This window comes from Clarias gariepinus, chromosome 9, assembly GCF_024256425.1.
Source record: "Clarias gariepinus isolate MV-2021 ecotype Netherlands chromosome 9, CGAR_prim_01v2, whole genome shotgun sequence".
NCBI lineage: Eukaryota > Metazoa > Chordata > Actinopteri > Siluriformes > Clariidae > Clarias > Clarias gariepinus.
Window position 1 is genome coordinate 6166030 of NC_071108.1, and position 25378 is coordinate 6191407.

Here is a 25378-nt window from a genome sequence, read left to right on the forward strand (position 1 = left end):
AGCCTCGCGAGGTTTCACATCCTGAACGGTTTCTTTACTGCGCACGAATCATTAGTTTTGCATTCACTTCATTTACAAATCATCACCGATTCTAGCTTAAATTGCAATCTTTTACTCCTATTTAGCTATATTTTTTCATTTATTTTTTATAACAAGGTACACAAATGAAAATTCTCTACACACATGCAAAACTTTCCGCAGATTTGTGGCTTACTACAGTACAACTAAATAATGCTACGCCTACATGTACTGTACGCATGCACCCAACTTTAACCTTAGTAGCTTAAATCATTTAATAATTTAAAGCTAGTAATGTTAAGATTTAAGTAAATAATAAGATTTCTTGTTTGAAATTTGAACAGTGACCTTGAATGACTAGAAAGGCATATATACACACATACACATACACACACACACACACACACAGTATATATATATATATATATATATATATATATATATATATAAACATACGTTTACGTTTACATCTTTTCAATTAAAAAATCATCAAAGGGGTGCCTAAACTTTTTGCATAAGACTGTACTGCATATAAACTATAGCAGTAATAGCCTGCAATAACCTGTAGTAATCGTTTCCTTTATGATTTTATCAGTGGCTTAGTGGTTAGTACTGTCACCTTGCACCTCTTTAGGGTCTGAGTTATATTCCCTCCTCAGATCTGTTTGCATGTTCTCACCTTGTTTGTGGGGTTTCCTCCAGGTACTTCGTTTTCCGGCCACAGTCCAAAGACACGCATTTCAGGGCTATTTCTATTTTTAAAAATGTATGTGCATGACATTGCTGTAGATTAATTTGCACACATTCACGTAAAGTGCATATACACCTCCTGATCACCGGCTTTTAAGCTGATATTCTGCGTGAACTGTACTTACATTAAAAATGTTTTGTGCCATGTTACAGCTCTCCTTTGCAGAAGTTGTTAGATTTCTCTTGCATCTGTCCGTGTCAACCACATTTAGTCATCACATATTATAACCAGCTTTAGTTGTGTGACCAAGTATGCTATTTGAAATGTTTAGAATTGTATGTAAAAAATTGCCTATTGAGACAATAATATATATGACAATATACGTATAAAAGTTGGTTTTATACGTATATTTTGGGGCATGTTGTAACTTAAGGTATGTAATAGGTTTGTTTATAGATATGATAGATGATGAGGTCTTCGGATCTGTGTGCATGTTGGGAGTTTGCCCAGGTTAACGCCATGCCCATGGGAGTTTTTATGTTCTTCCTGTGCTTGGTAGGTTTCCTTATGGTAATCCGGTTTTCCTGCACAGTCATGCAAAGACATGCAGATTAGGCTAATTGGCATTCCAAAAAATTTTCCTATAGTGTGTGTGTGTGTGCTCTGCAATGGATCTGCACCCTGTCTAGGTACCTAGTACCCTGTCTCCTAGTACCTAAGTCTCCTGGGCCCCCTACTACCCTATATACAGGATAAAGTGGTATAGAAGATGAGTGTATGTGTGTGATTTACCGCTCCATCTTTTTATCATTCGCATATATTAGTGACATTTTGGTAAAGTCATGGAGTCAGGAAAGCTCTAGCATCTGAATCCTCTCAAAAACCTCAGTACTGACTGTCCGAATCTCAAATGGCGTTCAGTGAAGAACACAGTGCACTAGGTGAGGGGTTAAAAATGATTGCGTTAGTGTACAGACATAGTGCACACATATAGGAAGTATAGAGTGATTTGGGACTGGTCCTGTGAAGCGGTTTCCGTGCGCTTGGGCGAAGATGGCGCAAGCGTTATCAGAAGAGGAGTTTCACCGTATGCAGGTAGCTCTCTTATTAATTCGTCGGGTTTGTCTTTTTATATTTTTAAACATATTTTAAATAAAAAAAATAAGACCAGGTTCATTTTAGTGCAAATCTGCTAGCTGCATTCTGCTGCCTGCCGCTGTGGTGATTGAGGGAGGCGTCATCCTGCTAGCTGGCGTTAGCTTTTCAGCTAACAACTTAGCCGTTTTAACTGCCAAACTGCGGCTTTTTTCGTGCGTTTTACATTATTTTTCGGTCTTTGCCTAACCTTTCACAACATCATAAAAAGTTTGACCATAGTTGTCCTGGGTGTTAGGGTTTGTTATATTTAGCGAGCTAGCTAATTACCAGTTAGCATACTGTTATTAAACTAGCCAGCTTGTTGCCCTTTCCTGTTACTACACACAGAATACAGCTGTTTACATTCGTTTTAAAACCAGGAAGAGCTTTTTCATTATTGTTTATATGCGTAAATGTAGTAATACGACACTGTCAAACATTTATTTCATTTCCTAGCAGCAGGTTTTGTTGGATTTGGAACCTGAGGTGTGAAATGTAGCTTGCTAACCCAGGATCCAGTTTCCATTATGGCTAATTATTTGCAAGATTAATCATGGAAAGGTTTCCATTACGTTAATAGAAACGACTTGTTAATCCAGACTGGTTTGTCAAACAGATTTTCAAACACCTGCCAGCAGCTACGCTTCAAAATGACCACTGACCATATGCGAGTCAACTTTTTGAAATGTTTGAGTTGTATGCAATTTGACTCCAAATGAGTTGTTTGTGACTCTGGGCTGTACGAAAAATTATTATATTTATGTGTCCTCGGAAAACTTCCTACATTGACGGCATTACAAGCACGTGGAAAGAAAAGGGAAAGAAAATGAAAAAAAATTGAGAAAAATTGTTATACAGGTAGTCTCCGACTTATGAACGAGTTCCGTTCTGGGAGCACGCTTGTAAGTCCGATTTGTTCTTAAGTCCGACAAAGTGAGTCTTATATAACTTTGATGTGAATATGCAATATAAAGCATACCCTAATCCACTTGACTGTATCTGTCCTCTCCCCCTCGCATAAATGAATCAAATGAAATGAATAACCCACAACCCCACCACACCACCCCAAACACACACACATAATATACCAGACTTTAAACATTTTATATATTCACTTACACTATAATTGCAAATATTGGTATTTGGGACACTGTGCTGTGTCTATTTTTTGTAAAAACACTCGTGAGCTACTTCTATAAATTAACTGGACCGTTCGTGTCTGTGGAAATTCGTAACTTGAATGTTCAAAAGTCGGGCACTACCTGTACTCTCTCATAATGTGTTTTATTATCCTGCACAATCAAAAGTCCCGGTTTGACCCAGTGTATTGTTTTTGTGTAATTAACTAATTAGTTGCATGAGACGGCTCACAGAATGACTGCACCTTATATATGTAGTTAAAAGCAGGATTAACCCAACGTGTCATCCACAAACCATTTTTAATAAATGGTCTTAACAGCTGCATTTAGTACTAATTCAGTGATTTAGCAGTTAAGCTGTTTGAATGATGTCCGAGTGCGTTTACTTTTGAACAAAATAATAGGAGGTAAAAAAATTATGGTGCGCAGGTTTGTAAATGGGGTTTCGGAGATGTGCAAGTCTACTGTAAGAAATTGGTTGAGGAAAATTTGTAATATGATATGCAGCGAGAATGCTAATTTCCATTTAACAAGTTTGAGAATTTCTTTCTGTCCACTCTTTCTTCAGGCTCAGCTCCTGGAGCTGCGGACGCAAAACTACCAGCTCTCGGATGACCTTCGAAAAAACACTGCAGGTAAGCGACACCTGTGTGTACGTCAGCCATGATGATGTAAGCAGACACCATTAAATAATCATCTTATTTATCACGACAAGTGGGAATCTCGACATCTGTCAGATTCTGGAGTGAAGAGAAATTGGGCAGGCTGTAGATCTATATCCTTTAGATTGTACTGTAGATCTCTGTTGCTGTAGGTCGTAGATCTCCCTTGTTTGAATAATGAAATCTGAAGGTTAAGAAACCTTGTTAAGTTTTTGCTTTCCAAAACGTTTTACACAATAAGGTAGGTGCTAATTGTAATAGACTTAGGGTTTAAATCACGCTGTTGTTTTGGCCATTTATCTTGATTAAGTTAAATTACTACTCGGATAGGCTTGCCGTTTGTAATCAGATGTCCAATCACCAAAAATCAGTATTGAGTGATGAGACAGGAAAAGGTCAGTGGTTAAGAAACATCCAAAAGTCAGCATCAGTTTTTTTTAAAGTGTTGAGTGTCATGCCAAATTGTTGCCTTAGCAATGTTTGCACTAAAGATGTTTTACTATGAAATACATTGTAAAACGTACTGTAGTAGAACATGTGCATTAATATAGACATGTTTGTCTCACAAATCAGAATTGAGAATTCACCAGTGCTTTAGTGGGCTTAAATATCGTGTGCCGTTCAGAATATATTGTCATTTTTAATTTAGGGTATAAAATAACTAAATGTAAATAATACAGCTGTGACGCGGTGGTGTAGCTCCACCTCCAGGTTCAAGTGTTTGATTCCCACCTGTTTGATTTGGGGTCTGTGTGCATGGAGTTTGCATGTTCTAATTCAAGTTCAAGATGACTTTGTGACTTCAACCATATACAGTTAGTACACAGTGAAACAAAACAACGTTCCTCCAGGACCAAGGTGCTACATGCAACATAAATTAACAAAAAAACTAAACTAGCTAACTAAAAGGCCTAGTTAGCTGGCTAGCAGAGACAAGACAGATTGACCTAACATAAATTACAACATAAATGAACAAAAACTAAGGAAGACTATCTACAGGGTTTTTACAGACAACATAAAGTGCACGTGCAAATGTGCAAACAAAAGCAACAAAGTGACAGTGCGACAACATAACATAATAATAAGGTGTTGAGGTAGTGACAAGAATGAGGAAGTTAATAAGTTAAGAAGTTCTACCCGTGCATGGTGGGTTTCCTTCAGTCCAAAGACATGCAGATTAGACTGATTGGTGTTTACAAATTGCCTGTAGTGTGTGTGTGTATGTGTGAGGCTGAGTGTGAAAGTTTGCCCAGGATCGGCTCCAGGCTTAAAGTCAATATTTAACTTTGTGCAATAAAGCAAACACAAAACACTATATGTATTTGCTTTATTTATGAAGAGAAAAAAAGGAAAATTAATGTTGATATGAGTCCAGGCAGCATGATGATCTCGCCTCTCCAGGGTTGAGGGTTTGAATCCTTTCTATGCTGAGTGTGTGCAGTGTTTGTTTCCACTGAGTTCTCGAGTCCAAAGATTTATAGGGTGATTGGCGTTTCTAATTTGCCGTGTGTGTGCGCGCGTGTGCGTACAGTATGTGTGTGCGTGCCAGCGTACAGTATGTGTGTGCATACAGTATGTGTGTGTATGTGTGTGCGTGTGCACGCGCGTGCATGTGTGTACATGTGTATATGGGTTTGTGCTCAGGTGTACTTTGCCCTGTGCTCTGTGCCCCTGAGAGAGGCGCCAGGCCCCCTGTATAAGTGGTATAATAATGGCTCCACTCACTTTAGTGACTCTAACACTTAACCACACGGGGGCGCTAAATTCACAAAGCTCCTTTTGTATTTACTTCTCTGCTTTTTCTCACCACTCCACATTCCTGTCTTAATTGTTATAAATTGATGTTTAACCATAAACTCGTCCAGCAGAGTTGTTACATTATAATATATTTAAATTTTCTCTCTATTCAACTTCAGAATTTTTTTAAACGAATCTGTAACCAGGATTTACAGCTTATTCACTCTTCTGATCGATCTTGTTCAACCCTTCTGTAGAGCTCAACAATGTCCGCCAGAAGATCTCAATCTTGGAGAAAGATTACCTCAAAGCACAAAAGGTAAAAACACACACACACACACACACACACACACACACACACACCTGTTTTAAATCAGATAAAATTTATCAGTCCTGTAATTTTATTCGTAATGAATCATAGACTGACAATCCAGTCTAGTGTACGCAATGTAACTGCTGTTACGGTACTGTAGGTGTAGTTCCTTTTTGAGTTATGAATATGGTTTTACATAAACAGACAACATATTAGAGTTTGTGTGTGATTTGATTCATTATGCATTTCAAGTGTTATGAATGGATTGAAATTTCCCAGATACTTAAAAATATATTGCAGCGGTTTGCAGAAGCGACAGACCGCTTTCATCTTTTGCAAAACTACTACCGTTTTGTACGTAGATGGAAAAGACCTTTTTACCTAAGAAGTTTTTCTGAAAACCGGTTTTGAGGTTAGAGCTCTTGTCGTCTCCATCTAACGATTCCAGTTAGATAAAGTGATGGATAGCAGACAGATAGCAGTTTTAAATCATCCCCGCCCCCAAATATGCATAATTTTACAGCTTATCATGATTTCATCTGATGAGTTACATAAAAATCCCTTTACACATTTGTTATGAACTAGAAATCTACCTATGGGAAAAAAAAAAAGTTTTTGTATCAGACTGCAAACGTTATTTCTCTTGCAAAGTTGGATTTTATACCCTCAATGGTGATTGACTTATTGACTCTAGTGGTCATTCAAGAAACTGCATTTTTTTTTTTAGCACTTACGCATTGGGCTTAAATTTGTTAGAATGACCTCTCAGTTTGGTAAGAGCATTGCTGCTGCTTCTGTTGAGGTTATGTGTGGTTGGTGTGTTATCGCCACCTCCTGGACCTATAGATAAGATTACAGGTAGTCCTTGACTTACGAACGAGTTCCGTTTCAGGATCATGTTTGTAAGTCGGATTTGTTCTTAAGTCTGACAAAGTAAATTGTATACACCTTTGATACGAACATACAATGTAAAGCATACCAATCCACTTGGCTAAATCTGCCTCCCTTTTCTCCACATTTTTACCACATTTTTACCATTAATTGAAACCGGTCAGGCCGGTTCGTTTGTATCTGCAGAAATTCGTAACTTGAATGTTTGCATGTTGGGAACTACCCGAAATCTTTCTGTAGAGGTTGTGATGTTTAAACAATTAACAGCATTAAACAAGTTACACAGCATTTAAGTGCCTATTAAATACTTTTAGTAAGTAAAACTTCAAAACCTGTAAGAAATTTTGCTACATGAATTAAATCAGCAGTTATCTTTAATTATCGAATTGAACATCGCAAAAGTCTAACTGTGGTTCACAGCTCTACAACATATGGTGCAAATACTTACACAATGCAAATGTGACTCAAAACAAAAAAAAATATATAAAAATGGCGCAGAAATAATTATACAGATTTCTTAGATATTTGACATGGCATCATTACGGAACTAAGATTTTTTGTTTCCATCTAAAACTAGTCTGTCTTGTACTAATTTTTTTTTCTTTACAGCCATGCATATATTCTCCAGTAATGTTATTTATTTATTAATTTTTGGGTTATATATGGAAATACTGAATGATTTTGTACATAATTATGCAGACATAATAAACACATAACAAAATTGGTATAGCATATAATATGGTGCCTAAGACTTTTGCACAGAACTGTATATTTTGACATACATAATGGTTTACTTTATTTTTCTTCTTTTTTTATTTAATTTCATTTTATTTCAATTGCTGTCTGCTACAGTCCAAATCATCCGATCATTGATTTGGACTCCTAGTGGCGTCCACCGTCAAACCTTGTTTTTTTTTTGTTTTTTTTTTTAAGTGCATAATTTTTTTCCCAGAGTAGCAGAATGCTGCCAGGATCGTGTTTACTTATAGATCATGAATGTCTGTTCTTCCAGAGTCAGGATGTTGCTGAAAAACAAAAGTCTGTTAAAGCTTTATATATATATATATATATATATATATATAAGGGTGATTCCATCTCAAATCAACCAGAGGGTTCCACCACATGATCACAGATTTTGCTGATTTTTTTACCAATTGTTGATATTGCCATGAAAATAAAAACCCCCAATTTTTTTGTCCCAACTCCCACTCGTTAAAAAATGGCAGCCATCTTAATTTTTGGCCTCAAAGTGCTTCAAGACATGCCACGCCCCTTTTTGAAATCCTCTTTTCCTTAATAACTCACTTGCTATATGTCATATGGAGATGAAACTGGGTATATTTATGTAAGTTTTTATGTAGATTCAGATTCTGCTATCAAATTCAAATTCTGATTACGGAATCTGAATCTACATAAAAAAGTACATAAATATACCTAGTTTCATCTCCATATGACATACAGCAAGTGAGTTATCAAGGAAAAGAGGATTTCAAAAAGGGGCGTGGCATGTCTTGAAGCACTTTGAGGCCAAAAATTAAGATGGCTGCCATTTTTTAACGAGTGGGAGTTGGGACAAAAAAATTGGGGGTTTTTATTTTCATGGCAATATCAACAATTGGTAAAAAAATCAGCAAAATCTGAGAGGTGATGGTGGAAAATTTCTCTTTCATTGGTTGATTTGAGATGGAATTACTCATATATATATATACACATGCTGTAAATGGGTGGAAAGAGGCCATTTGGTGGAGGAAATTAACCTTAATACAATTTCCCTTTACCCTTTCCCAGAACTCGGCTTGATGGTGTGTTGCGTCACAGTGAACACAGACATGATTATTAATTTTTAAAATTTTTTAAAAATCTGATTTATCTTTTTTCTTTTCATAGGCACTTAATAAGAGCAAGAAGGCTCAGGTAAGTTTGTGTCAGTCATTACCCCAGCGTCACGGTACCCTAATTAATCATGTATATGATAGAATAGCTACTGCACCGCTAATCCAAATACTAATTAAAAACACATTTTTGTTTTATTTGCATTTTATAACGAAAAATCCTTTCTGTAAACTTTCTTAGAATTCCCGAGTGTCATATTGTGTAGTCATACTGTGGTTATGTCTACCATTGTGTGTCTGCACCATTTGCTGGCTGGCGTGCTACGGTTTTGTTTTGTTCTTCTTTGTGGGTTATGTGTCTGTGAGCTTATTGTTTGTCGCTGCAGGAGGTCGATGCGTTACTGAGTGAAAATGAGATGCTTCAGGGCAAACTGCACAGCCAGGAGGAGGATTTCAGACTGCAGAACAGCACACTCATGCAGGAGCTGTCCAAGGTGCTGACACACACACACACACACACACACACACACACACACACACACACACACACACACTGACTGCATCAGTACTTGGTTTATCAGATAATCCTCCCTCAGGGGAAGAATGAATTTTTGGTATTTTATTGATTCAATTCCCGGCAAATGCTAATGTTTAATTCCATATAGGATTTAGTGCTTTGTTTAATTCTTCACCTTTACATCAAAGTATATCCTTACTTTTTCCTGGAGCGTAAAGTTGGTGTGCTGGAATGCCAAAACCTCTGGCCATGTCTGCACCTAGCTGGGAGTTTTTTGTTTTTAAAAACTGAGATTATTCTATAGTATGTAGCAGCAATGAGCTTCTACAGGCACAAGTACATCCAGGCACCTCTGTTCGTTAATGTAATGTGTAAGTAACTGTGCGTGTATAAACAGGCATGTAAAAAGTCCAGTAAGCAGCGTTAACAAAGTCACTGGTTTACTGTACGTACAGTACGCACTGCACAGAATATCCTCGTATACAAAGCAGAAGTCAAATCAAGGAGACTAGCATGCAGGCAATGACCTCATCGGCGCTTAAGGTGACATCACAACACAAATTCTCACACACAACACCACTGAAGACTGAGTTTTTGAAAAACCTTCACTTTGGACAGAGTTTTTTTTTTAAAAGCATTGTTTTCACTGCGTTTGGATGTGAATTAAAGACCTAAACCGCAAGTAATAATCTCCGTTTCTTTTTTCTTTAATTGTGTGGACATGGCCTGTGACACGGGGGAAAAATGTTCCCAGCAGGCAGTAAACATAGAGTGGATATGATGCGCACCATCGGAAGAGGGTGTTACTCCAAAGACGTTTTTGCATCTGTCAGAAAACCTGATGCTTTATCATCTTCTATTGGCTATATTTTTTTTGTTTCAGATTAACAAGACAGCCAAGAGCCAATTGTTTAGGTTACAATATATGGACTAAAGTTTGTTGACTCCTATCCATCCCAATCTTATGTTCTTGCATAAGATTTTTTTGTTTGTTACTTTGGGGGTAATGCATCCTAAAGCATCTTACATTGTTTGTTGGTCTGGTGTAAGTCATCCAACTTGCCTTGGTCCGTTATTTGTCTCTAAATCCTCAGTTTTCTCTGTGTAGTTATGCTCCCAGATTGAGCACTTGGAGGCTGAGAATCAGGGCTTGAGGGATGGGAGGGGCCTCCAAGCTCACGCCCCTAGTCCCGTGTCCGGCCCAACGGATGGAGAGCTCCTGCGCCTACAGGCTGAAAACTCTGCCCTACAGAAGAAACTGGCAGGTGAGACGACCACTTAGTGCAGCGTCTAGCATGATATGAGTGTGATAAAGTAATACATAATTCGTCTTAAATCTCATGACTGCACACTGCCTTCTCCATACAGAGTTAAAAAGTAGGCCACTTCATTAGGTACTCCATGCTAGTGCTGGATTTTTGACTTCAGAATTTCCTCAGCTCAGAATACAGTAAGTCCCTGACTTAGGAATGTGACAAAGTAGGTTTTATATTGGGTCTTTGACACAAATATACAATGTAAAGCATAAGAAAAGCTAAACACACAGGTTTGGTGTTTTGGTTCCGCATTATACTCTCTCAAGACTCCTTCAAATCGCAATGGGGAATCCCGGTGACGCAGTGAGGTCAGCTGACCTTGTTTAAAGGGAGCCTGGGTAGACTTTGGGGAGAGGTTGGGGAACAACGCTACAGCGAAATAAGTTGGCCCCACTGGTTTCAATGAATCGGTCTGGGAGCACGATGATAGAAAATGGTTGTCCTGTAAAGCTGTCCCGATAGTAAATACTGTAACCCTAGTTTCAGAAATGTTTTAATGAGACAGTCCGCACAACTCTGAGACAAAATAGCGTCTGTTTAAACGCATAGTAAACATAATATAGCGTTGTTCTTCCCCCGATGTCTTCCCGGGTCCCCTGTAAATGAGGTCAGCTGACCCTGCTGTGTCACCGGGAGTCCCTGTGCGATTTAGAGGCGCAGTCCCGCAAGAGTATAATGCAGAACCAAAACACCAAACCTTTTTTTTGCTTTACATTGTATATTTGTGCCAAAGATGCATAAGACTCACTTTATTGGACTTGCGAACGGATTCGACTTATAAACAAATCCGATTTACGAATGTGCTCAAGTCTGGGGCTTACTGTATTACTTATTCCTCCATGTTTACATTATATTGACTAACAGTGTCTTCTAATGATTTTAGCAAGCGAATAGGAATCCAAAACCCAGTGCATGCTGGCGGTATAAACGGTATAGCAGCCTACTTCTAGTCATTGCTACGATAGTTATGTCTCCGCCATGTCTTGTGTTTGTTCAGCTCTTCAGGACAGTGAGCAAAACCGTATGCGTGGAGTAAATGTAGGTGACGGGAAAGACACGGCGATCGAGGGACAGACTGACACCAATGGTCTAGACCGGCTGCACACTGACGCCGCTTGCTCGGGTGATAATGCTGCAGCTGCTTTAGCCAATGACAGACTGGAGCAGGTGAGAGGGTCTGATACGGAATGATTATCGTCTGTTTTTGTAGTTCGAATTATATGGAAATAAAAATTCAACTACTTCACTAATGCCCAATTCTGAACGATTAGTTGCTTAGCAACTGTAAGTAGTAAGGGTGTAACGATGCATCGTAATAGAAAAATCTGATATTTACATCATGAAAGTCAGCGTCACAATACTTATGCATTTAATGCAGTTGCACTTTTTGAACACCAGAGGTCCCAAATTTTGCACAAGTCTTTAAAATTTAAACATACAGATCATGTGCACCGGTCGGTCACATGATCATTTTTCTTGTTTTTTTTTATTTGCTAGTATGTGATTTGATATTTTTTTTTTACGTAATTAACATTTCGTTTAAAATATAAAAAAGCAGTATTAGCATATTGTTTGACAATATACATCTGCATTTATTTACTTGTAATACTTAAATGTTACCATTTGCTACGACTTAAGACACAGACAAAAAAGGATTAAACTTATAGGACATCATAGGACATGTTTACACTCAATGAAGGTAACTTATTTGCTTGTAAAAGTCTTGAAGAGGCGTAAAACTTAGTTATTTTCTAAGCTTAAACAGGGCTAGTAAACAGGGTAAACAGCCAAGTCTGTTTATTCTAAAAAAAGCTTATTGTGTCTCCGTCCTGTGTGTGTTGTGTCTTTCGTGCCTCAGTTACCCTTCTGTATCAGCGAAGCGCCGGAATGAAGTTAAAAGCTCAACAAACCGCACCACTTTCATATATTTTCAATTTAAACCACATTCACAGAAAGCTAGTAAACTTTATTAGAGCGAATGTGGAGGTTATACTTATTTATTATAATCTCATTTATTACAATTTATTTACTTTTATGGTAGTGAAAAGGAATCAGAACAAAGCTCTGAGACACAGGTTTTATTGATTAAAAATCCTGTTAAAGTTTGTGTTTAAAGTTTAACCTTTTAACCTGAACTGAAATTGGTCTCTAGTAGTGAGTGTGTGTGTTGAAAGAGAGAAAGACAGAGAGGGAGAGAGAGGGAGAAATAGACCAGCATAAATGTGTGTTAGATAGTGTAGTAGCGAGCTCCCATCCTTGATTTATGTGTAAGTACACTGGAGTTCATTACATCACATAATTTCTGGACGCGTGCAGTACGTGACATGTACGTGAAAAGTATCATAATAGGCTTTCTTAGAAACTGCCAGCATTTAAAATAAACCATACAAATAATGTTTAAGCGTCCTCTTGTCTTATGCTCTTCTTCTTTGTCTTTCGCTAATCCCTTTCAGGGGTCGCCACAGCGAATCATCTGCCTCCATCTAACCCTATCCTCTGCATCCTCTTCTCTCACCCTCACTAACTTCATGTCATCTCTCACTGCATCCATAAATCTCTTCTTTGGTCTTCCTTTGGACCTTCTGCCTGGAAGTTCCATCCTCAGCATCCTTTTACTGATATATTCACATTCTCTCCTCTGAATATGTTCAAACTACCTCAATCTGGCCTCTCTGACTTTATCTCCAAAACATCTAACATGGGTTGTCCCTCTGATGAACTCATGCTTAATCCTTTCTATTCTTCTCACTCCCAAAGAGACCCTCACCATCATCATCTCTGCTACCTTCAACTCTGCCTTCTGTCTTTTCTTCAGTGCCACTGTCTTTAAGCCGTAGAGCATCGCTGGTCTCACCACTGTTTTGAACACCTTTCCTTTCACTTTTACTGATACTCTTTTGTCACATAACACACCTGACACTTTTCTCCACCCATTCCAGCCTGCCTGTACCCGCCTCTTCACATCCTTTCCACACTCTCCATTGCTCTGGATCGTTGACCCTAAGTACTTAAAGTCTGCACCATGTTACCCTCTGCTCCCTGTAGCCTTACCGTTCCACTTAGATTCCTCTCGTTCACACACGTTTTCTCTCTTGCTACGGCTGATCTTCATTCCTCTGCTTTCCAGAGTGTACCTCCATCTCTCTAGATTTTCCTTCACCTGTTCCCTGCTCTCGCTACAAAGCACAATGTCATCTGCAAACATTATAGTCCATGGAGACTCCTGTCTAACCTCATCTGTCATCCTGTCTAATCACCATAGCAAACGAAAAGGGGCTTAGAGCCGATCCTTGATGCAGACCCACCTGCACCTTGAACTCTTCTGTCACACCTACAGCACATCTCACTGCTATCTTACAGCTCTAATACATGTCCTGCACTACTCTAACATACTTTTCTGCCACTCCAGACTTCCTTATACAACATCACAGCTCCTCTCTTGACACCCTGTCGTACCCTTTCTCTAAATCTACAAAGACACAATGCAACTCCCTGTTACCTTCTCTGTACATCTCCATCAGCATCCTCAAAGCAAATACTGCATCTGTTGTACTCTTTCTAGGATTGGAACCATATTGCTGCTCACAAATGCTCACCTCTGCCCTTAACATAGCTTTCACTGCTCTTTCCCAAAGCTTCATTGTATGGCTTATCAACTTTATTTTTCTGTAGTTGCAACAGCTCTGCACATCCACCTTGTTCTTAAAGATTGGCACAAATACACTTCTCCTTTATTCCTCTGGGATTTTCCCCTGCCTTTATTATCAAAAGGAGACATTAGTGCTGAGTGTCATGTTTTTTTTTTATCTTTAATGAAATTTCCAGGAATTTAGCTATTAAACAAAGAATGGAATTAGTTAGCTCATTATTGTAGATGAAGTAATATAATGCTAATTATATTACTACATCTACATGTTATTTGGAGATGCTTAACAAAAATCAGTGGTGCATACACTTTAAATAATAATACTTAAAAATGTATAAAATCATTTACTTTCTCAGCAGCGCCAGAACAACACTGCTCCTTTTATTTCTTTTTAGAATTTCATTCTGCTTTGGCTCTGTCGATGCATCATTAAAAACATTACATTTACAGTTAGGCCTTTGGCAGATGCTTTTATCCAAAGCGACTTACAAAAAGTGCTTTAAAGTTTCCATCATTGGATAGATACTTACACTGGGTTAACAAAAAACTAGTTGAAACCTTAGAGTCAGGTTTACGTCCATGTGTTGGACTAATGATCCAAAGGTCCCAGGTTTAAACACCAGCACCACCAAGTGCCACTTTTGTGCCCTTGAGCAAGGCCCCTTAACCCTGTATAATCAGATATAATGTAAGTCGCTCTGGGTAAGGGCGGCTGCCAAAATCCATAAATGTTAATGACATGGGCGGGGCTTAAATATACAGAGTGCTTTATTAATCCCAAAGGGAGATTGTAATGTTAGAGCAGCCAGATCAACAACAAGATATAAGCAAACAATGGATATTAGAATATTCGGGTAAAATTTAAAATAAAGATAAATTTAAAGCGCATGAGAATAAAATATGTTAACTAACAACAAACCCCAGCAGGTTTGACATTTTTTTATTTTATTCGATTATTTTACATTATTTTATTCGGCAGTCAGGTGGATGTATACATAGTAAGAACTGCAAACTAAGGTGGATTAAATTAGGTCAAACGTTACATTAGCGTTAGTCATTTAATCACTCTAAGGAACAAATATTGAGTACGAGATTGTTGGAAACTCAGAATGATTAAAGATTTAAAGAGAGTGTGAAGGAAACCAAGTTTCTGTCTTGTTTTTTTGATGTGCAGGTAAAAAGCCTCAGTCTGGAGCAACGAGTGAATGAGCTTAGTGGTAAGCGGAGTCTTTCTCCTTTCTATTTTTTTTGAGGGTCAGTTTTTTTTGCATGTCTTCAGTTAATGAACATCAATATTTGTCACTTCCAGGGGTGGAGCTGAAACTTCAGACAGAGATGGAGGAGAAGCGATTACTGAAAGATCAGCTACAGGCGCTGGAGGTAAAAAACACACACACACACACAGAGTAAATGCCGCAGCATATAAATCCTATAGACTACATAGTGTGAACAGTGTGCTACTATCTCGTGTGTAATTTAAGTTTTCTGCTTCAGCTTCACATTTCTATTCTAATTAAGCTTTTAATTTGCACCGTTAAAACCATCGATCGTGTAACTTTTTTAATTAATTTTTTTGATTGTTTGGTTTGTCTTTAGGCATCCAAACAAGCTGAACTTGCAAAACTTCAAGAAGAGTGCGCTAAGGTAAGCATGAGAGTGCTGTAAAGAAAGGCGTGATGAGTGTTTTCAATGACAGTCACGTTATCAGTCATTATTTTGTGTTTTTAGCTCTCCGACAAGTTGAAGAAGAAACAAGAGAGGTAGGAACCATGTACATTGCGTACTTGAAATTTTATTAACAAGATGCATTTATATTTTGGATTGGAAGACGATCAGTTGAATTTAACGTTAAGGAGAGTGCTTATGAGAATTTTACACAAGCTCAGGATGTTTAAGGGAGAAACACCAAGCTCTTATGATTGATTTATGGATAAAATCCAGCTTGACAAGTGAGTGAAAGCTTAACGATTGGGTTTTTACAGATATTTTTCTGTGTTTGTGCTTTCTATTTGTTTGGCCATCAAGCCTCTAACTGATCTTTCGCTTTTGTGTGGGTTTTTTAAACTGTCTTTATTTTCTTCTTCCAGCTTCCTGCAGCTCCAGGGAGAAAAAGAGGCTCTTTACCATGACAGCAGGTGGGTGACTCGACAAGATCCCATTTTTTGCATTAATAAGTGACCATATACATTTTCATTATCGTTATAGTTGACACACATAGTACATTTCCTCCCCAAACACATTGTGCCAAGTTGTTTTACTCATTTGCGCCGGTGCTCTTTAGAAACAACCTCAGGGTGGGAAAGATCGTTTTGTGTATGATTTCAGCCGTTTGATGAACTGTTCACATCTGTGTGATTTGCTCCAGGACGAAAATAGACGAGATTCAACAGCGCAAAGAGGAGGAGCTGAAATCCATAAACCTGCGTGTGCAGAAACTACAGTCTGACTTGATGAACGCTAATCAGGTCAGAGCTGCATGTCATGGCCCAACTTGATTATAATGGTTTAAACGTTGATTGATATTGTTGTTAGACATAAGAAATACGTTTCTTTAAAGTGACATCCAAACCACATGATAGTCTTCGGCCCTCTGAGCTTATAGTAGCTTAATGTGGGAGCCCCTAGTGATGGGGAGGAATTGGACACGACTAAAAATAGGGAGAAAATCGGGCGGAATTTAAAAAAAATATATTTTTAGTCAAAAGTTTGGACACAAGTTTGAATATATTTTTTCAAAAACCAGAAAACATTAAGAATCTAAATTAGAAGGTGTGTCCAAACTTTTGATAGAAAGTGTATATTTTTAAACAGCATTTTTATATACAGTACATATAATTTTCTAATACCTTTATAATAATATTTTACGGTTTTAACAATGATGTGCAGAGTTTATATATATATACACACACACACACACACACACACATATATATATATATATATATATATATATATATATATATATATATAAAGTAGATTTTAATTGCACATTTATAAGTGTGTATAAAAGAATGTACAGCGCCATCTGTTGACTTCTGAGATGAACTAATGTTTTTTTTAAGGTCGAATTTTTTTATGATACAGTATATGGATGTTTTTTTTATTAACATTTCAATGTAGCATATTGTAGCTCAGCCACATAAAAGTTTTTTTTTAATATAGGCTTAATATAAGCAGATTCTTAAAATTAAAGAAAACTGCTGTGCCTTATAAATCGCACCCGGTAAGGTTTATGTGTCCCAAAGACTTCGGGGATGAAGTCTCACGAGAGTGCGGAACCGCGATGCGAGGTCATCCCGATGGCGTAACGGGGTTAACAGCACTTCCGTTGAGACCGATCCAGCTCTCTCACCACACACACTTCATAAATAACCCGGACTTTGGACAATCATTCCACACACTTACTCACCATCGCTATTTGTATATATTTTCTAAATATTGTTATTATTATTAATATTATTATTATTATTAGTTTTGTTGGTTTTGGTGCACCTTTGTTTATTTATTGGTTAATAAACTTTGGGTTACCGTTTACATTTGCGTCTTATCTTGTCCTGAGCTGTTAACACTTCACCAGAGAGTAGAATATAGTTCCCACCTCAGTGTAACCGTAATTAAATTATCCAAACGTTACAATATCTTTTTCTTCCTGATGAAACAAAGCCTATATGTTACCTTTGTGAAAACATGTGTGAAAACACCATTAAATTTGTTCAGTAGTTTTTACATGATGCGTGCACAAACAGACAGACAGAAGGACAAAAATTCCCCAAACCATCTTGATGTGTTCTGTTACTCATCTTATGGTTTCCCGAATTATTTTTTCTCATTTTTTATTATTTTCAATGTACAGACATACCAACTTTACAGTTTTATTATCTGTATAGATAGATGAGCACAATGGATGGATAGCATGTATAAGACTTGAAACTTTATTCCATGTTTCACTTGTGTGTATATGGTATTAGAACGTCGCTGAGCTAAAGGAGCAGTTACAGAGCAAGCAGAAGGAGCACGAGGTGGCTCTCCTCGCACTCAAAGATCAGGTAAACGCCACCACTGTGTTGTTATTTTCTGCTCCGACTGTAGCACTGTGTTTCGTTTTCCACTAGGCGGTCCACTCGCGCTGCGCTTTACAGCCTCTGCCTCTGCTGTGTTGCTTCTGTTTAGAAAGTCAGCACCGTTTTTGTTTGTGCTAACAACAGCAACAGCAAGAACGTACAGATGTTCATCATCACGTCCATGGTGCTGCGTGCGCTTCTGTCTCTGTGCGCAGACGCGGCTAGAGCTTCTCAGAAACCTGTTAAAAGATTTTAAGTAGAATACGGATGGAAGAGATGCACAGTAAATGCGTCACTAGGTTTGTTAATCATCTCGCCTTGTAATTTCGTGATATGATCGTGGCCTCTGCGTTTGTGCCGACGCAAGCATTTTATTTCCACCTTTATCACGCAGTGGAAAAGTTCAACACATTAAAAAAAAAGTTGCGCTTGCACTTTCTTGCATGCGTCACTGCGAAACCGTCTAACATCTGGATGGCGTCTGCTGTCGGTCATTATCGCATAAACGCAGCATAAGCCTGTCAGCTTAACTGATAGCATGCTGTGACTAGGAAAGATGTTTATTTATCAAGAAACTTTTCAGCATTATCAGAAGGCCTGCGAGTTTTAATTGGATTGTAATAAACGACCGTGCTAACAATTACATTAATTATTAAGGGTTGGTACGGCTATGAGGCTTATTAGAGGCTTATATACACCTGCCTATAAGCACCAGGGATGGACTTCATCACTGTCACTCTTTTCTTTGGCGAGGGTACGGATCTTAATTAAAGAGCTGGCGTTGATAAGCAGCTCGAACAGATTAACAGAAAGACCCGACCTCTGTGCTTCATCTCCGCTTCTCCTCTGAGGTTTGGACGTGTCTCTAAGAAGCTCTGTTCGCCCTCCTTCAGCAGTTTCTTTGGCTTTCCTGTTTTTAACCTTTCCTTTGTCTCTTGCATGCATCCGGTATTCTCTCCTTCTTCCCAACTTGTCCTGTGTCACTTAAATTTCACCTTTCTTTCTTCTGTTCTCTCTCTCTCTCTCTCTCTCTCTCTCTCTCTCTCTCTCTCTCTCTGTGGCTGTGCATGGTGTTTGGTGGAACCACAGGTAGCGTGTCAGAGCGCGGTCAGTCAGGAGCAGGTGGAGGGCATGCTGAGTGAGAATGAGGCCCTCAGGACTAACCTAGCCGCCCTAGAACAGGTACAGCTCGGCCAGCGCCATCCATACTGTATTCCAGATGTTCATCATCATCTTTCATTACTATCAGCACCCATCTCAGTCATCATAGTCGTTACAGCGCCTTCATGTCATGTCAGAATTAAAGAGAATACGAAAGGAGTTGTTCATCTTCCGGGTGGAAAAACAGCTAAATTAGATGATTTTTTTTGGTATGCAGTCAGTAATAGTTTAAATAGTAAAGTAATTATAGTAAGAGTAATAAGAATATCAGAAATTTCCTGTTAACTGGTTGGACAAAAATTGTATTTTGTTTGTACAAGTTAAAAAATGTGCAGTGACTGACTTGACTAATACTGATATAGTATGTACTGAAATGATTCAAAATTTTTACAAATCATCGTCAATGTCCAGTGGATTATATTTCAACATAAAGTTAAAATAGATTTTTTTACATATATTGCAGTCTTTATTTAGTGTATAGTTCTGGAATGTTGGCTACTTCCTGTAGATAGTGTCTTGTGAAAATCTATAGGCAAATATACAGTGTTGTCATTATATTACAGTGTGTCTGACCTTATGAGACCCAGACAGCCGAAACCAGGTTCAACGTACTTGTGACTTGATTCTGTTTGATTTCCACAACACGTTAAAACCTTCAAAACCTTTTTCTCTAACAAGACAAGCTGCGTCTCTACGTAAAAATATTTTCATTTGTAAATATAGAGATTAATCCCGACCTGATGTTATGTTCAGATTTAAATAATTTTAAAACCCTAACACACCCAAAAATTATAATAGAAAATTTGACAAATTTTACTATTAGAAATATTATAATTATATTAGAGTGCACATTATAAGGTAATTTTGTGACTCAGACATGAGAACGAGTTTTTGCCATCCAATTCCCCAAAACAGCCACTAAAACTAGAAAATTTGATAATTATAAATATACTGCATATTATATAATATTATAATATTGAACCAAGAAAATATTGTTTTTCTTTCAACTTAGCATTTGCTTTTTAAAAATTATTTATCTCTTAATATCCCCCCCCAAAAAAAAAAAAATCAATCTTCATATTATTTGTTTATTACCTGTGATCATGTTTAAAATGATATATTTCTGCGGTATAAAAGTAATATAACATTTCAATATGTTTAACATATGGATCATTTGCGCAGGCTGAGTATCCAACTAAACAAGGAGATATTTTCCCCCCTTTTTAATCTGCTACTCAATCTAAATCTTGTCATGCTCTGTTTTCCATTCTCAATTCCTATTTTTATACATGTTCACATTTTCATTTTAAGTAAAACTCGTTTTTTTTTCTTCCCATGCTCCATTTCCCAATGCTGAGAAGTCAAAAGTAATCTAAATGCAATAAGTGAAAAAAACTGATAATTTTTGCCCTGATGTTGATGCACTTTTTTTTTTTTTTTGCACGTCCCAGATCCAGACGGTGAAGACTCAGGAGATGAACCTACTCAGGGAGCAGAGCATGGCGCTGAATGCGGAGCTGCAGCAGAGACGCAGTGAGCAGGAGAGCTTACTGGCACAGAAAGATGACCTCAGCTTTCAGCTACAGGTCTTTATAAAAACCAACCACATTTACAAACCACCGCACACTGATGGGTTCTGCAGTCTAAGCACAATACAACCTGAGTGGAGTGCTCTGGGACCAGATCTGGCTTTTTTTTTTTTGTATACAATTAGCCAGGGATAGCTCATTTCTGTCTACTTAACTGGCCAAGTGCAGGGAGGTTGGTGGTGTTTCTCAAACACGTTATAAAGACACCAGAGTGCTTGTGACATGGCTTCAGTTTAAAGGAGGCAAAAACAATCCCTGTTCACGGATTTAACGAATATCTTGGCCGAGTTGCCGGTTGTGAATTTGGTTTTAAGTGTCTGTACACGTAAATGAACTTTATGCGTGCACACGTTTCATGGTTGTGTGTTTGCAGGAGTCTAACCGAGCCAGTAATCGACTACTGGAGCAGATCTCTGAACTGGGTCTGGAGAAGGATAAGCTACAGCAAGATCTGGAAGAAGCCCGAAAGGTTTGGCTCACTTTATTGACTCTTTTAAACTCCTTTTAAACACCTTTTAAACTCAAAAGACGCTGTTGGTTTTTACACTTCTAAAAATAAACGTGTAAGTATTGCACTTTATTTACATACTTCAGCATCAGAGGTTATTTATTTATAAAGCTCAGCTCCCTTGCAGCCATTGGCTTAGTAATGGTTCGTCTTGTGCTAGGTTTAAACACAGAAATACCTTCCTGTTTATCCAGACACATTTGAAGAAAAATAATAAATAAATAAGCTTTTTCACTAGATTTGGCAACCCAAAAATGTGGATTATCTCAATAGACCTTTCGCTCCTGACGTCACGATGTCTATGCGTCATGGTCACGACTCACACTTTCAAAACCACTCATGGAAGCACTTACATCTTGATAATGTTATTTCATCTTTAAAAAAACCTTCATCTCGTTTTTACGCCAGTTGCTTTTCAAACCAGGATCTGATAGTTAGCTGTTAATTAGAAAATCTTATGAAATGCCAGTATTATTATTATTATTATTATTATTATTATTATTATTATTTTATAAAGCGTAAAGCACAGCATATTCCTTAGCTCCGCCTCATTTGCAACTTATTTGTAATGTAATGCTAACAACCGCTACCAAATACAGGAGTAAGCACTTATTTGTACGCCGTCTGAGGTAATCATGTTATGATAACAAATTATACATCTGCAAATTATTATTCTTATTCCCTTCTTCACGCATTTTCACACGCTTGTTTTTTTTTTTTTAATGATTTATGAAATTCATCACAACATAGGGTTTATAAATTTTTTTTTAGCAGAACAGAAACTTATCAGTTACTAGGTTACTCTTTTATCTGTGTAACAAAAGTATCAGGTGAAAAGTTATCTGGTAATGGTAACGTAGTAGTCTAACGTTGGTTAACAGTTGCTTGCTAGCCTGATTTTACATAATCATTGATACTGAAAGAAAATTTTAATGGAATTTATGGAAGGAAATTTTGCAGTGAAACTTTTGGTACATTCTCGACATCTGCACAAGCAGCTCCTTGAGGAAGGAGTGTTATTTTAAAAAAAGTTTCATTTCCACTCAAACAATAAAAAAACAACAGCACATTTTTAAAAACTGCTTGTTAACTGGCATGCGTTTTGATTCAGCACAAAATTTGTACATGATGTGAATTTCAGTACATGCTTTTGTATTAAAAACAGGTTTCAAGCTTATAAAAAGTCTTTGCGATAACAAATACACTCACTTTCCACTTTAATAGGGACACCTGCTCAGTCCTGCTCAGCTGCATACTGCCTTTTGATGCAATTGGTCAGCTTCATCGTTTAAGTTGATCTAATCTCATGGTCTGTTTTTTGGAGGTGAAAATTTGTCTTCTGTGGCTGCACTAGGGCTGTCGAAGGTGATCCATGTCAGTAATTAGCGCTAATGTGTCCCTTATTTTTTTTCTTTCTTAAATTCCTTACCCTGGAGCTTTTTAAACATTAAAAATAATTTCACAGTGCGGAAAGTTCGCAAGCTGATGGATTTTTTTCTTTTTTTTCCCCTTACGCAAAAGAACATGATACAGAACAGAGATGGACAATCAATCGTTTCCAAATCACGTTTAAACGCATCGGCTTCCTCGGTTAATTAAACGTGATATCGATGAGTTTAATAAAGGTCGCTAATTGGCCGCACAGGAGCCAGTAGGTTGTATCGTTATTGGCGTTTTATTGGCATATCTTCACCGTGTTCGTGTGTCCCCCGACTTGTGTTGCAGACAGCAGACAAGCGCAAAGGCATGCTGGATGAGCTGGCCATCGAGACGGCGCAGGAGAAGTCGAGGCACAAAGAGGAGCTGAGCGACGTGCGTCTTCAACACGAGAAAGAGGTGCTGAGCATCCGGGCACGCTACGAGAAAGAGCTGCGTGGCCTCCACGAAGAAAAGAGCCGTACAGAGGAGGAGATCCGCGCCCAGCTACGAGACGAGAAGGTCAGAGACGGATTTGGGAAGAAATTGTTATAAATAGAAGGTCCTCCGGTTGTAGCCCTGACCGTGAAAACTGTTATTGTCCCAGTGTGCTATAAATACCTGCAGTGTTATGAAGCTCTGTGAACTGTTAATAGTAGAGATGCTTGTATATACTGTACTGTTGTACGGCTTAAGATTATTTCATTTCATATGTTAAACACTATTTTCTTTCTGCTTTAAAGTCAGACTATGTAAAAATGATCCTCGTAATTATGTACATGAAGTTTAACTCTTTATTCATGTTGTAGCCATCTTAAGGCCCTGTATCATTTCAAAGAGGTTAGTGTGAGGATGGAGAAAAGTTGAAGCTCTTGCATCCTGTAGCTCAACAAATGCATGCTTTTAAAGAAGAAGAATATAAATGTATGTGTGTTTGTTTGTTTGAAACCTTGCTGTATGTTGTAGGCTCGCAATAAAGAGCTGGAGGGTCTGCAGCAGAGTGTAGAAGAGCTGCAGGCGCAGGTGCAGTCCATGGAGGGAACCAAGGGATGGTTTGAGCGCAGGCTCAAAGAGGCAGAGGTACTGTAGTTGTGCACGTTTTCACATTCTGCACAGATCATCACCGCTTTGCCTTTTTTCACTTTGTGCTTTCTAAGAATACATCATAATCAGCCTGACCACATGATGTCAGTGTTGTTGTTTTTTTTTTCATTACTTCAAAAGAAAACTTTTTGTTTTTTTGCTATAGATTTGTTCTTATTTAGTTGTATTAAAAAATATATTTTTTGGGTTGTATGTTTGTGTGAACAGGAGATCATAGAGAAGAACAGGCTAGAACACACAGCAGAGATTGAGAGACTGAAGAGCGAACAAGCCCTCCAGCTTGAGGTAAAGTGTGTCTTTGCGTTGGTACGTGCATGTGTCATGCTCACACCTCTTTTAAACTTAAAGCTGACAAGTGGGAGAGCCTTGACCTATAGTACGTAACATTTTGTAAATAGAGTTCTATAGGAATATGCCTGCTTGGAGATCAGGTATCCTTAAAACCCACAAACTCCCCAGAGTGTTGTTATGCAGAGCTTACGTAACCTGCTTTTGCCTTTTTGGTACATCTTCCCTGAAAGCACATGTTTGGTATCTTGTATTCATCTTTTTACAGTAGGTACAGTCTTTGAAGGTCACATATCTTACCACCAATAGTAACTTACATGCTCTAGCTAAAACAGTCTTTGAATAATACATTTGTTCCTACTTTAAACTCCTACTGAACGACCCAATTCAGCGTCAAACCCAAAAGCGTCAAAGAATAGCAGGACTGGGTGGAGGTGAGTGACACGCTGAGGAAGGATTTTCCTTATATGGGGTGAGGCGCAAAATGTAATCATCTTGTTTAAGAAGTTATTTAGGATGGCTGCCGTCTTATACATGTACGAACGGACTGCAGTTCTACTTCCAGTTCAATCATGTGTACTGCACAAAAATAAATAATGCAGTGAACCAGATTCCAAAATTTACAATTATATACAATATTATTAATTATAATAAGTCAATATATAAGATGTCTAAAGTCCGGTATGTGTGTGTGTGGGTGCCGAAAAATGATTCAGTCTCACCAGTTTTAATGAATCAGTCCGGAAGCAAGATTATAGAAAATGGCTGTCCTGTAAAGTTGTCCTGATGGTGAATAATCCCAATTTCGAAAAATTCCTCAACAAAACAGAGTTCACAGGCCAATACAGTGGAAAACAGCTGAGACAAAATAGCCTTAGGATTTCCCACGCAGTTGAAAGGCGCAGGGACAATACTTAAATTTGCGAGAGATTAATTTCCTTGGGTGCGAATGTAGTTTTTGGCCACATGATGGCAGTGTGGAAAAGGGGACAGATTTAGTGGATTGGTATGCTTTACATTGTATGTCAAAGGTGTATAAGACTTACTTTATCAGACTTGAGAACAAATCAGACTTACAAGCGTGCTCCCAGAACGGAACTCGCTCGTAAGTCAGGGACTGAAGTGAACCAGATACCAATATTTACAATTCCGTACAATATTTTCAGTGTGTAAGTGATTATACAGTATAAAGTGTGTAAAGTTCGATATATCTTATTGTTGTGAGTATGGGGGTGCGGACGAAATGAATCGGTCTCACTGGTTTCACTGAATCAGTCCTGGAGCACGATGATAAAAAAATTGCGGTCTTGTAAATCTGTCCCAATGGTAAATAATAATTTCGGACGATCCTT

General features: G+C 38.0%; 1 protein-coding gene across 3 annotated transcripts in view; it reads left to right on the forward strand.

Moving 5' to 3' along the window:
- The first annotated feature begins 1671 nt into the window (after positions 1 to 1671).
- gripap1 (GRIP1 associated protein 1) overlaps positions 1672 to 25378 on the forward strand; it is a 70556-nt gene continuing 46849 nt past the window's right edge. For 2 of the 3 annotated variants that reach the window (XM_053504249.1, XM_053504251.1), the window contains exons 1-20: positions 1672 to 1804; positions 3554 to 3620; positions 5642 to 5703; positions 8476 to 8502; positions 8807 to 8914; positions 10046 to 10202; positions 11251 to 11420; positions 15074 to 15116; positions 15209 to 15279; positions 15496 to 15543; positions 15628 to 15659; positions 15987 to 16034; positions 16265 to 16364; positions 17868 to 17945; positions 19050 to 19142; positions 20573 to 20707; positions 21084 to 21179; positions 22944 to 23156; positions 23601 to 23714; positions 23946 to 24023. In XM_053504249.1, coding sequence (XP_053360224.1) covers positions 1763 to 1804; positions 3554 to 3620; positions 5642 to 5703; positions 8476 to 8502; positions 8807 to 8914; positions 10046 to 10202; positions 11251 to 11420; positions 15074 to 15116; positions 15209 to 15279; positions 15496 to 15543; positions 15628 to 15659; positions 15987 to 16034; positions 16265 to 16364; positions 17868 to 17945; positions 19050 to 19142; positions 20573 to 20707; positions 21084 to 21179; positions 22944 to 23156; positions 23601 to 23714; positions 23946 to 24023 — 1782 coding nt within the window. In that variant the 5' untranslated portion in view covers positions 1672 to 1762. The remainder of the gene's footprint in view (positions 1805 to 3553; positions 3621 to 5641; positions 5704 to 8475; positions 8503 to 8806; positions 8915 to 10045; positions 10203 to 11250; positions 11421 to 15073; positions 15117 to 15208; positions 15280 to 15495; positions 15544 to 15627; positions 15660 to 15986; positions 16035 to 16264; positions 16365 to 17867; positions 17946 to 19049; positions 19143 to 20572; positions 20708 to 21083; positions 21180 to 22943; positions 23157 to 23600; positions 23715 to 23945; positions 24024 to 25378) is intronic. The other variant, XM_053504250.1, reaches the window with a different exon arrangement.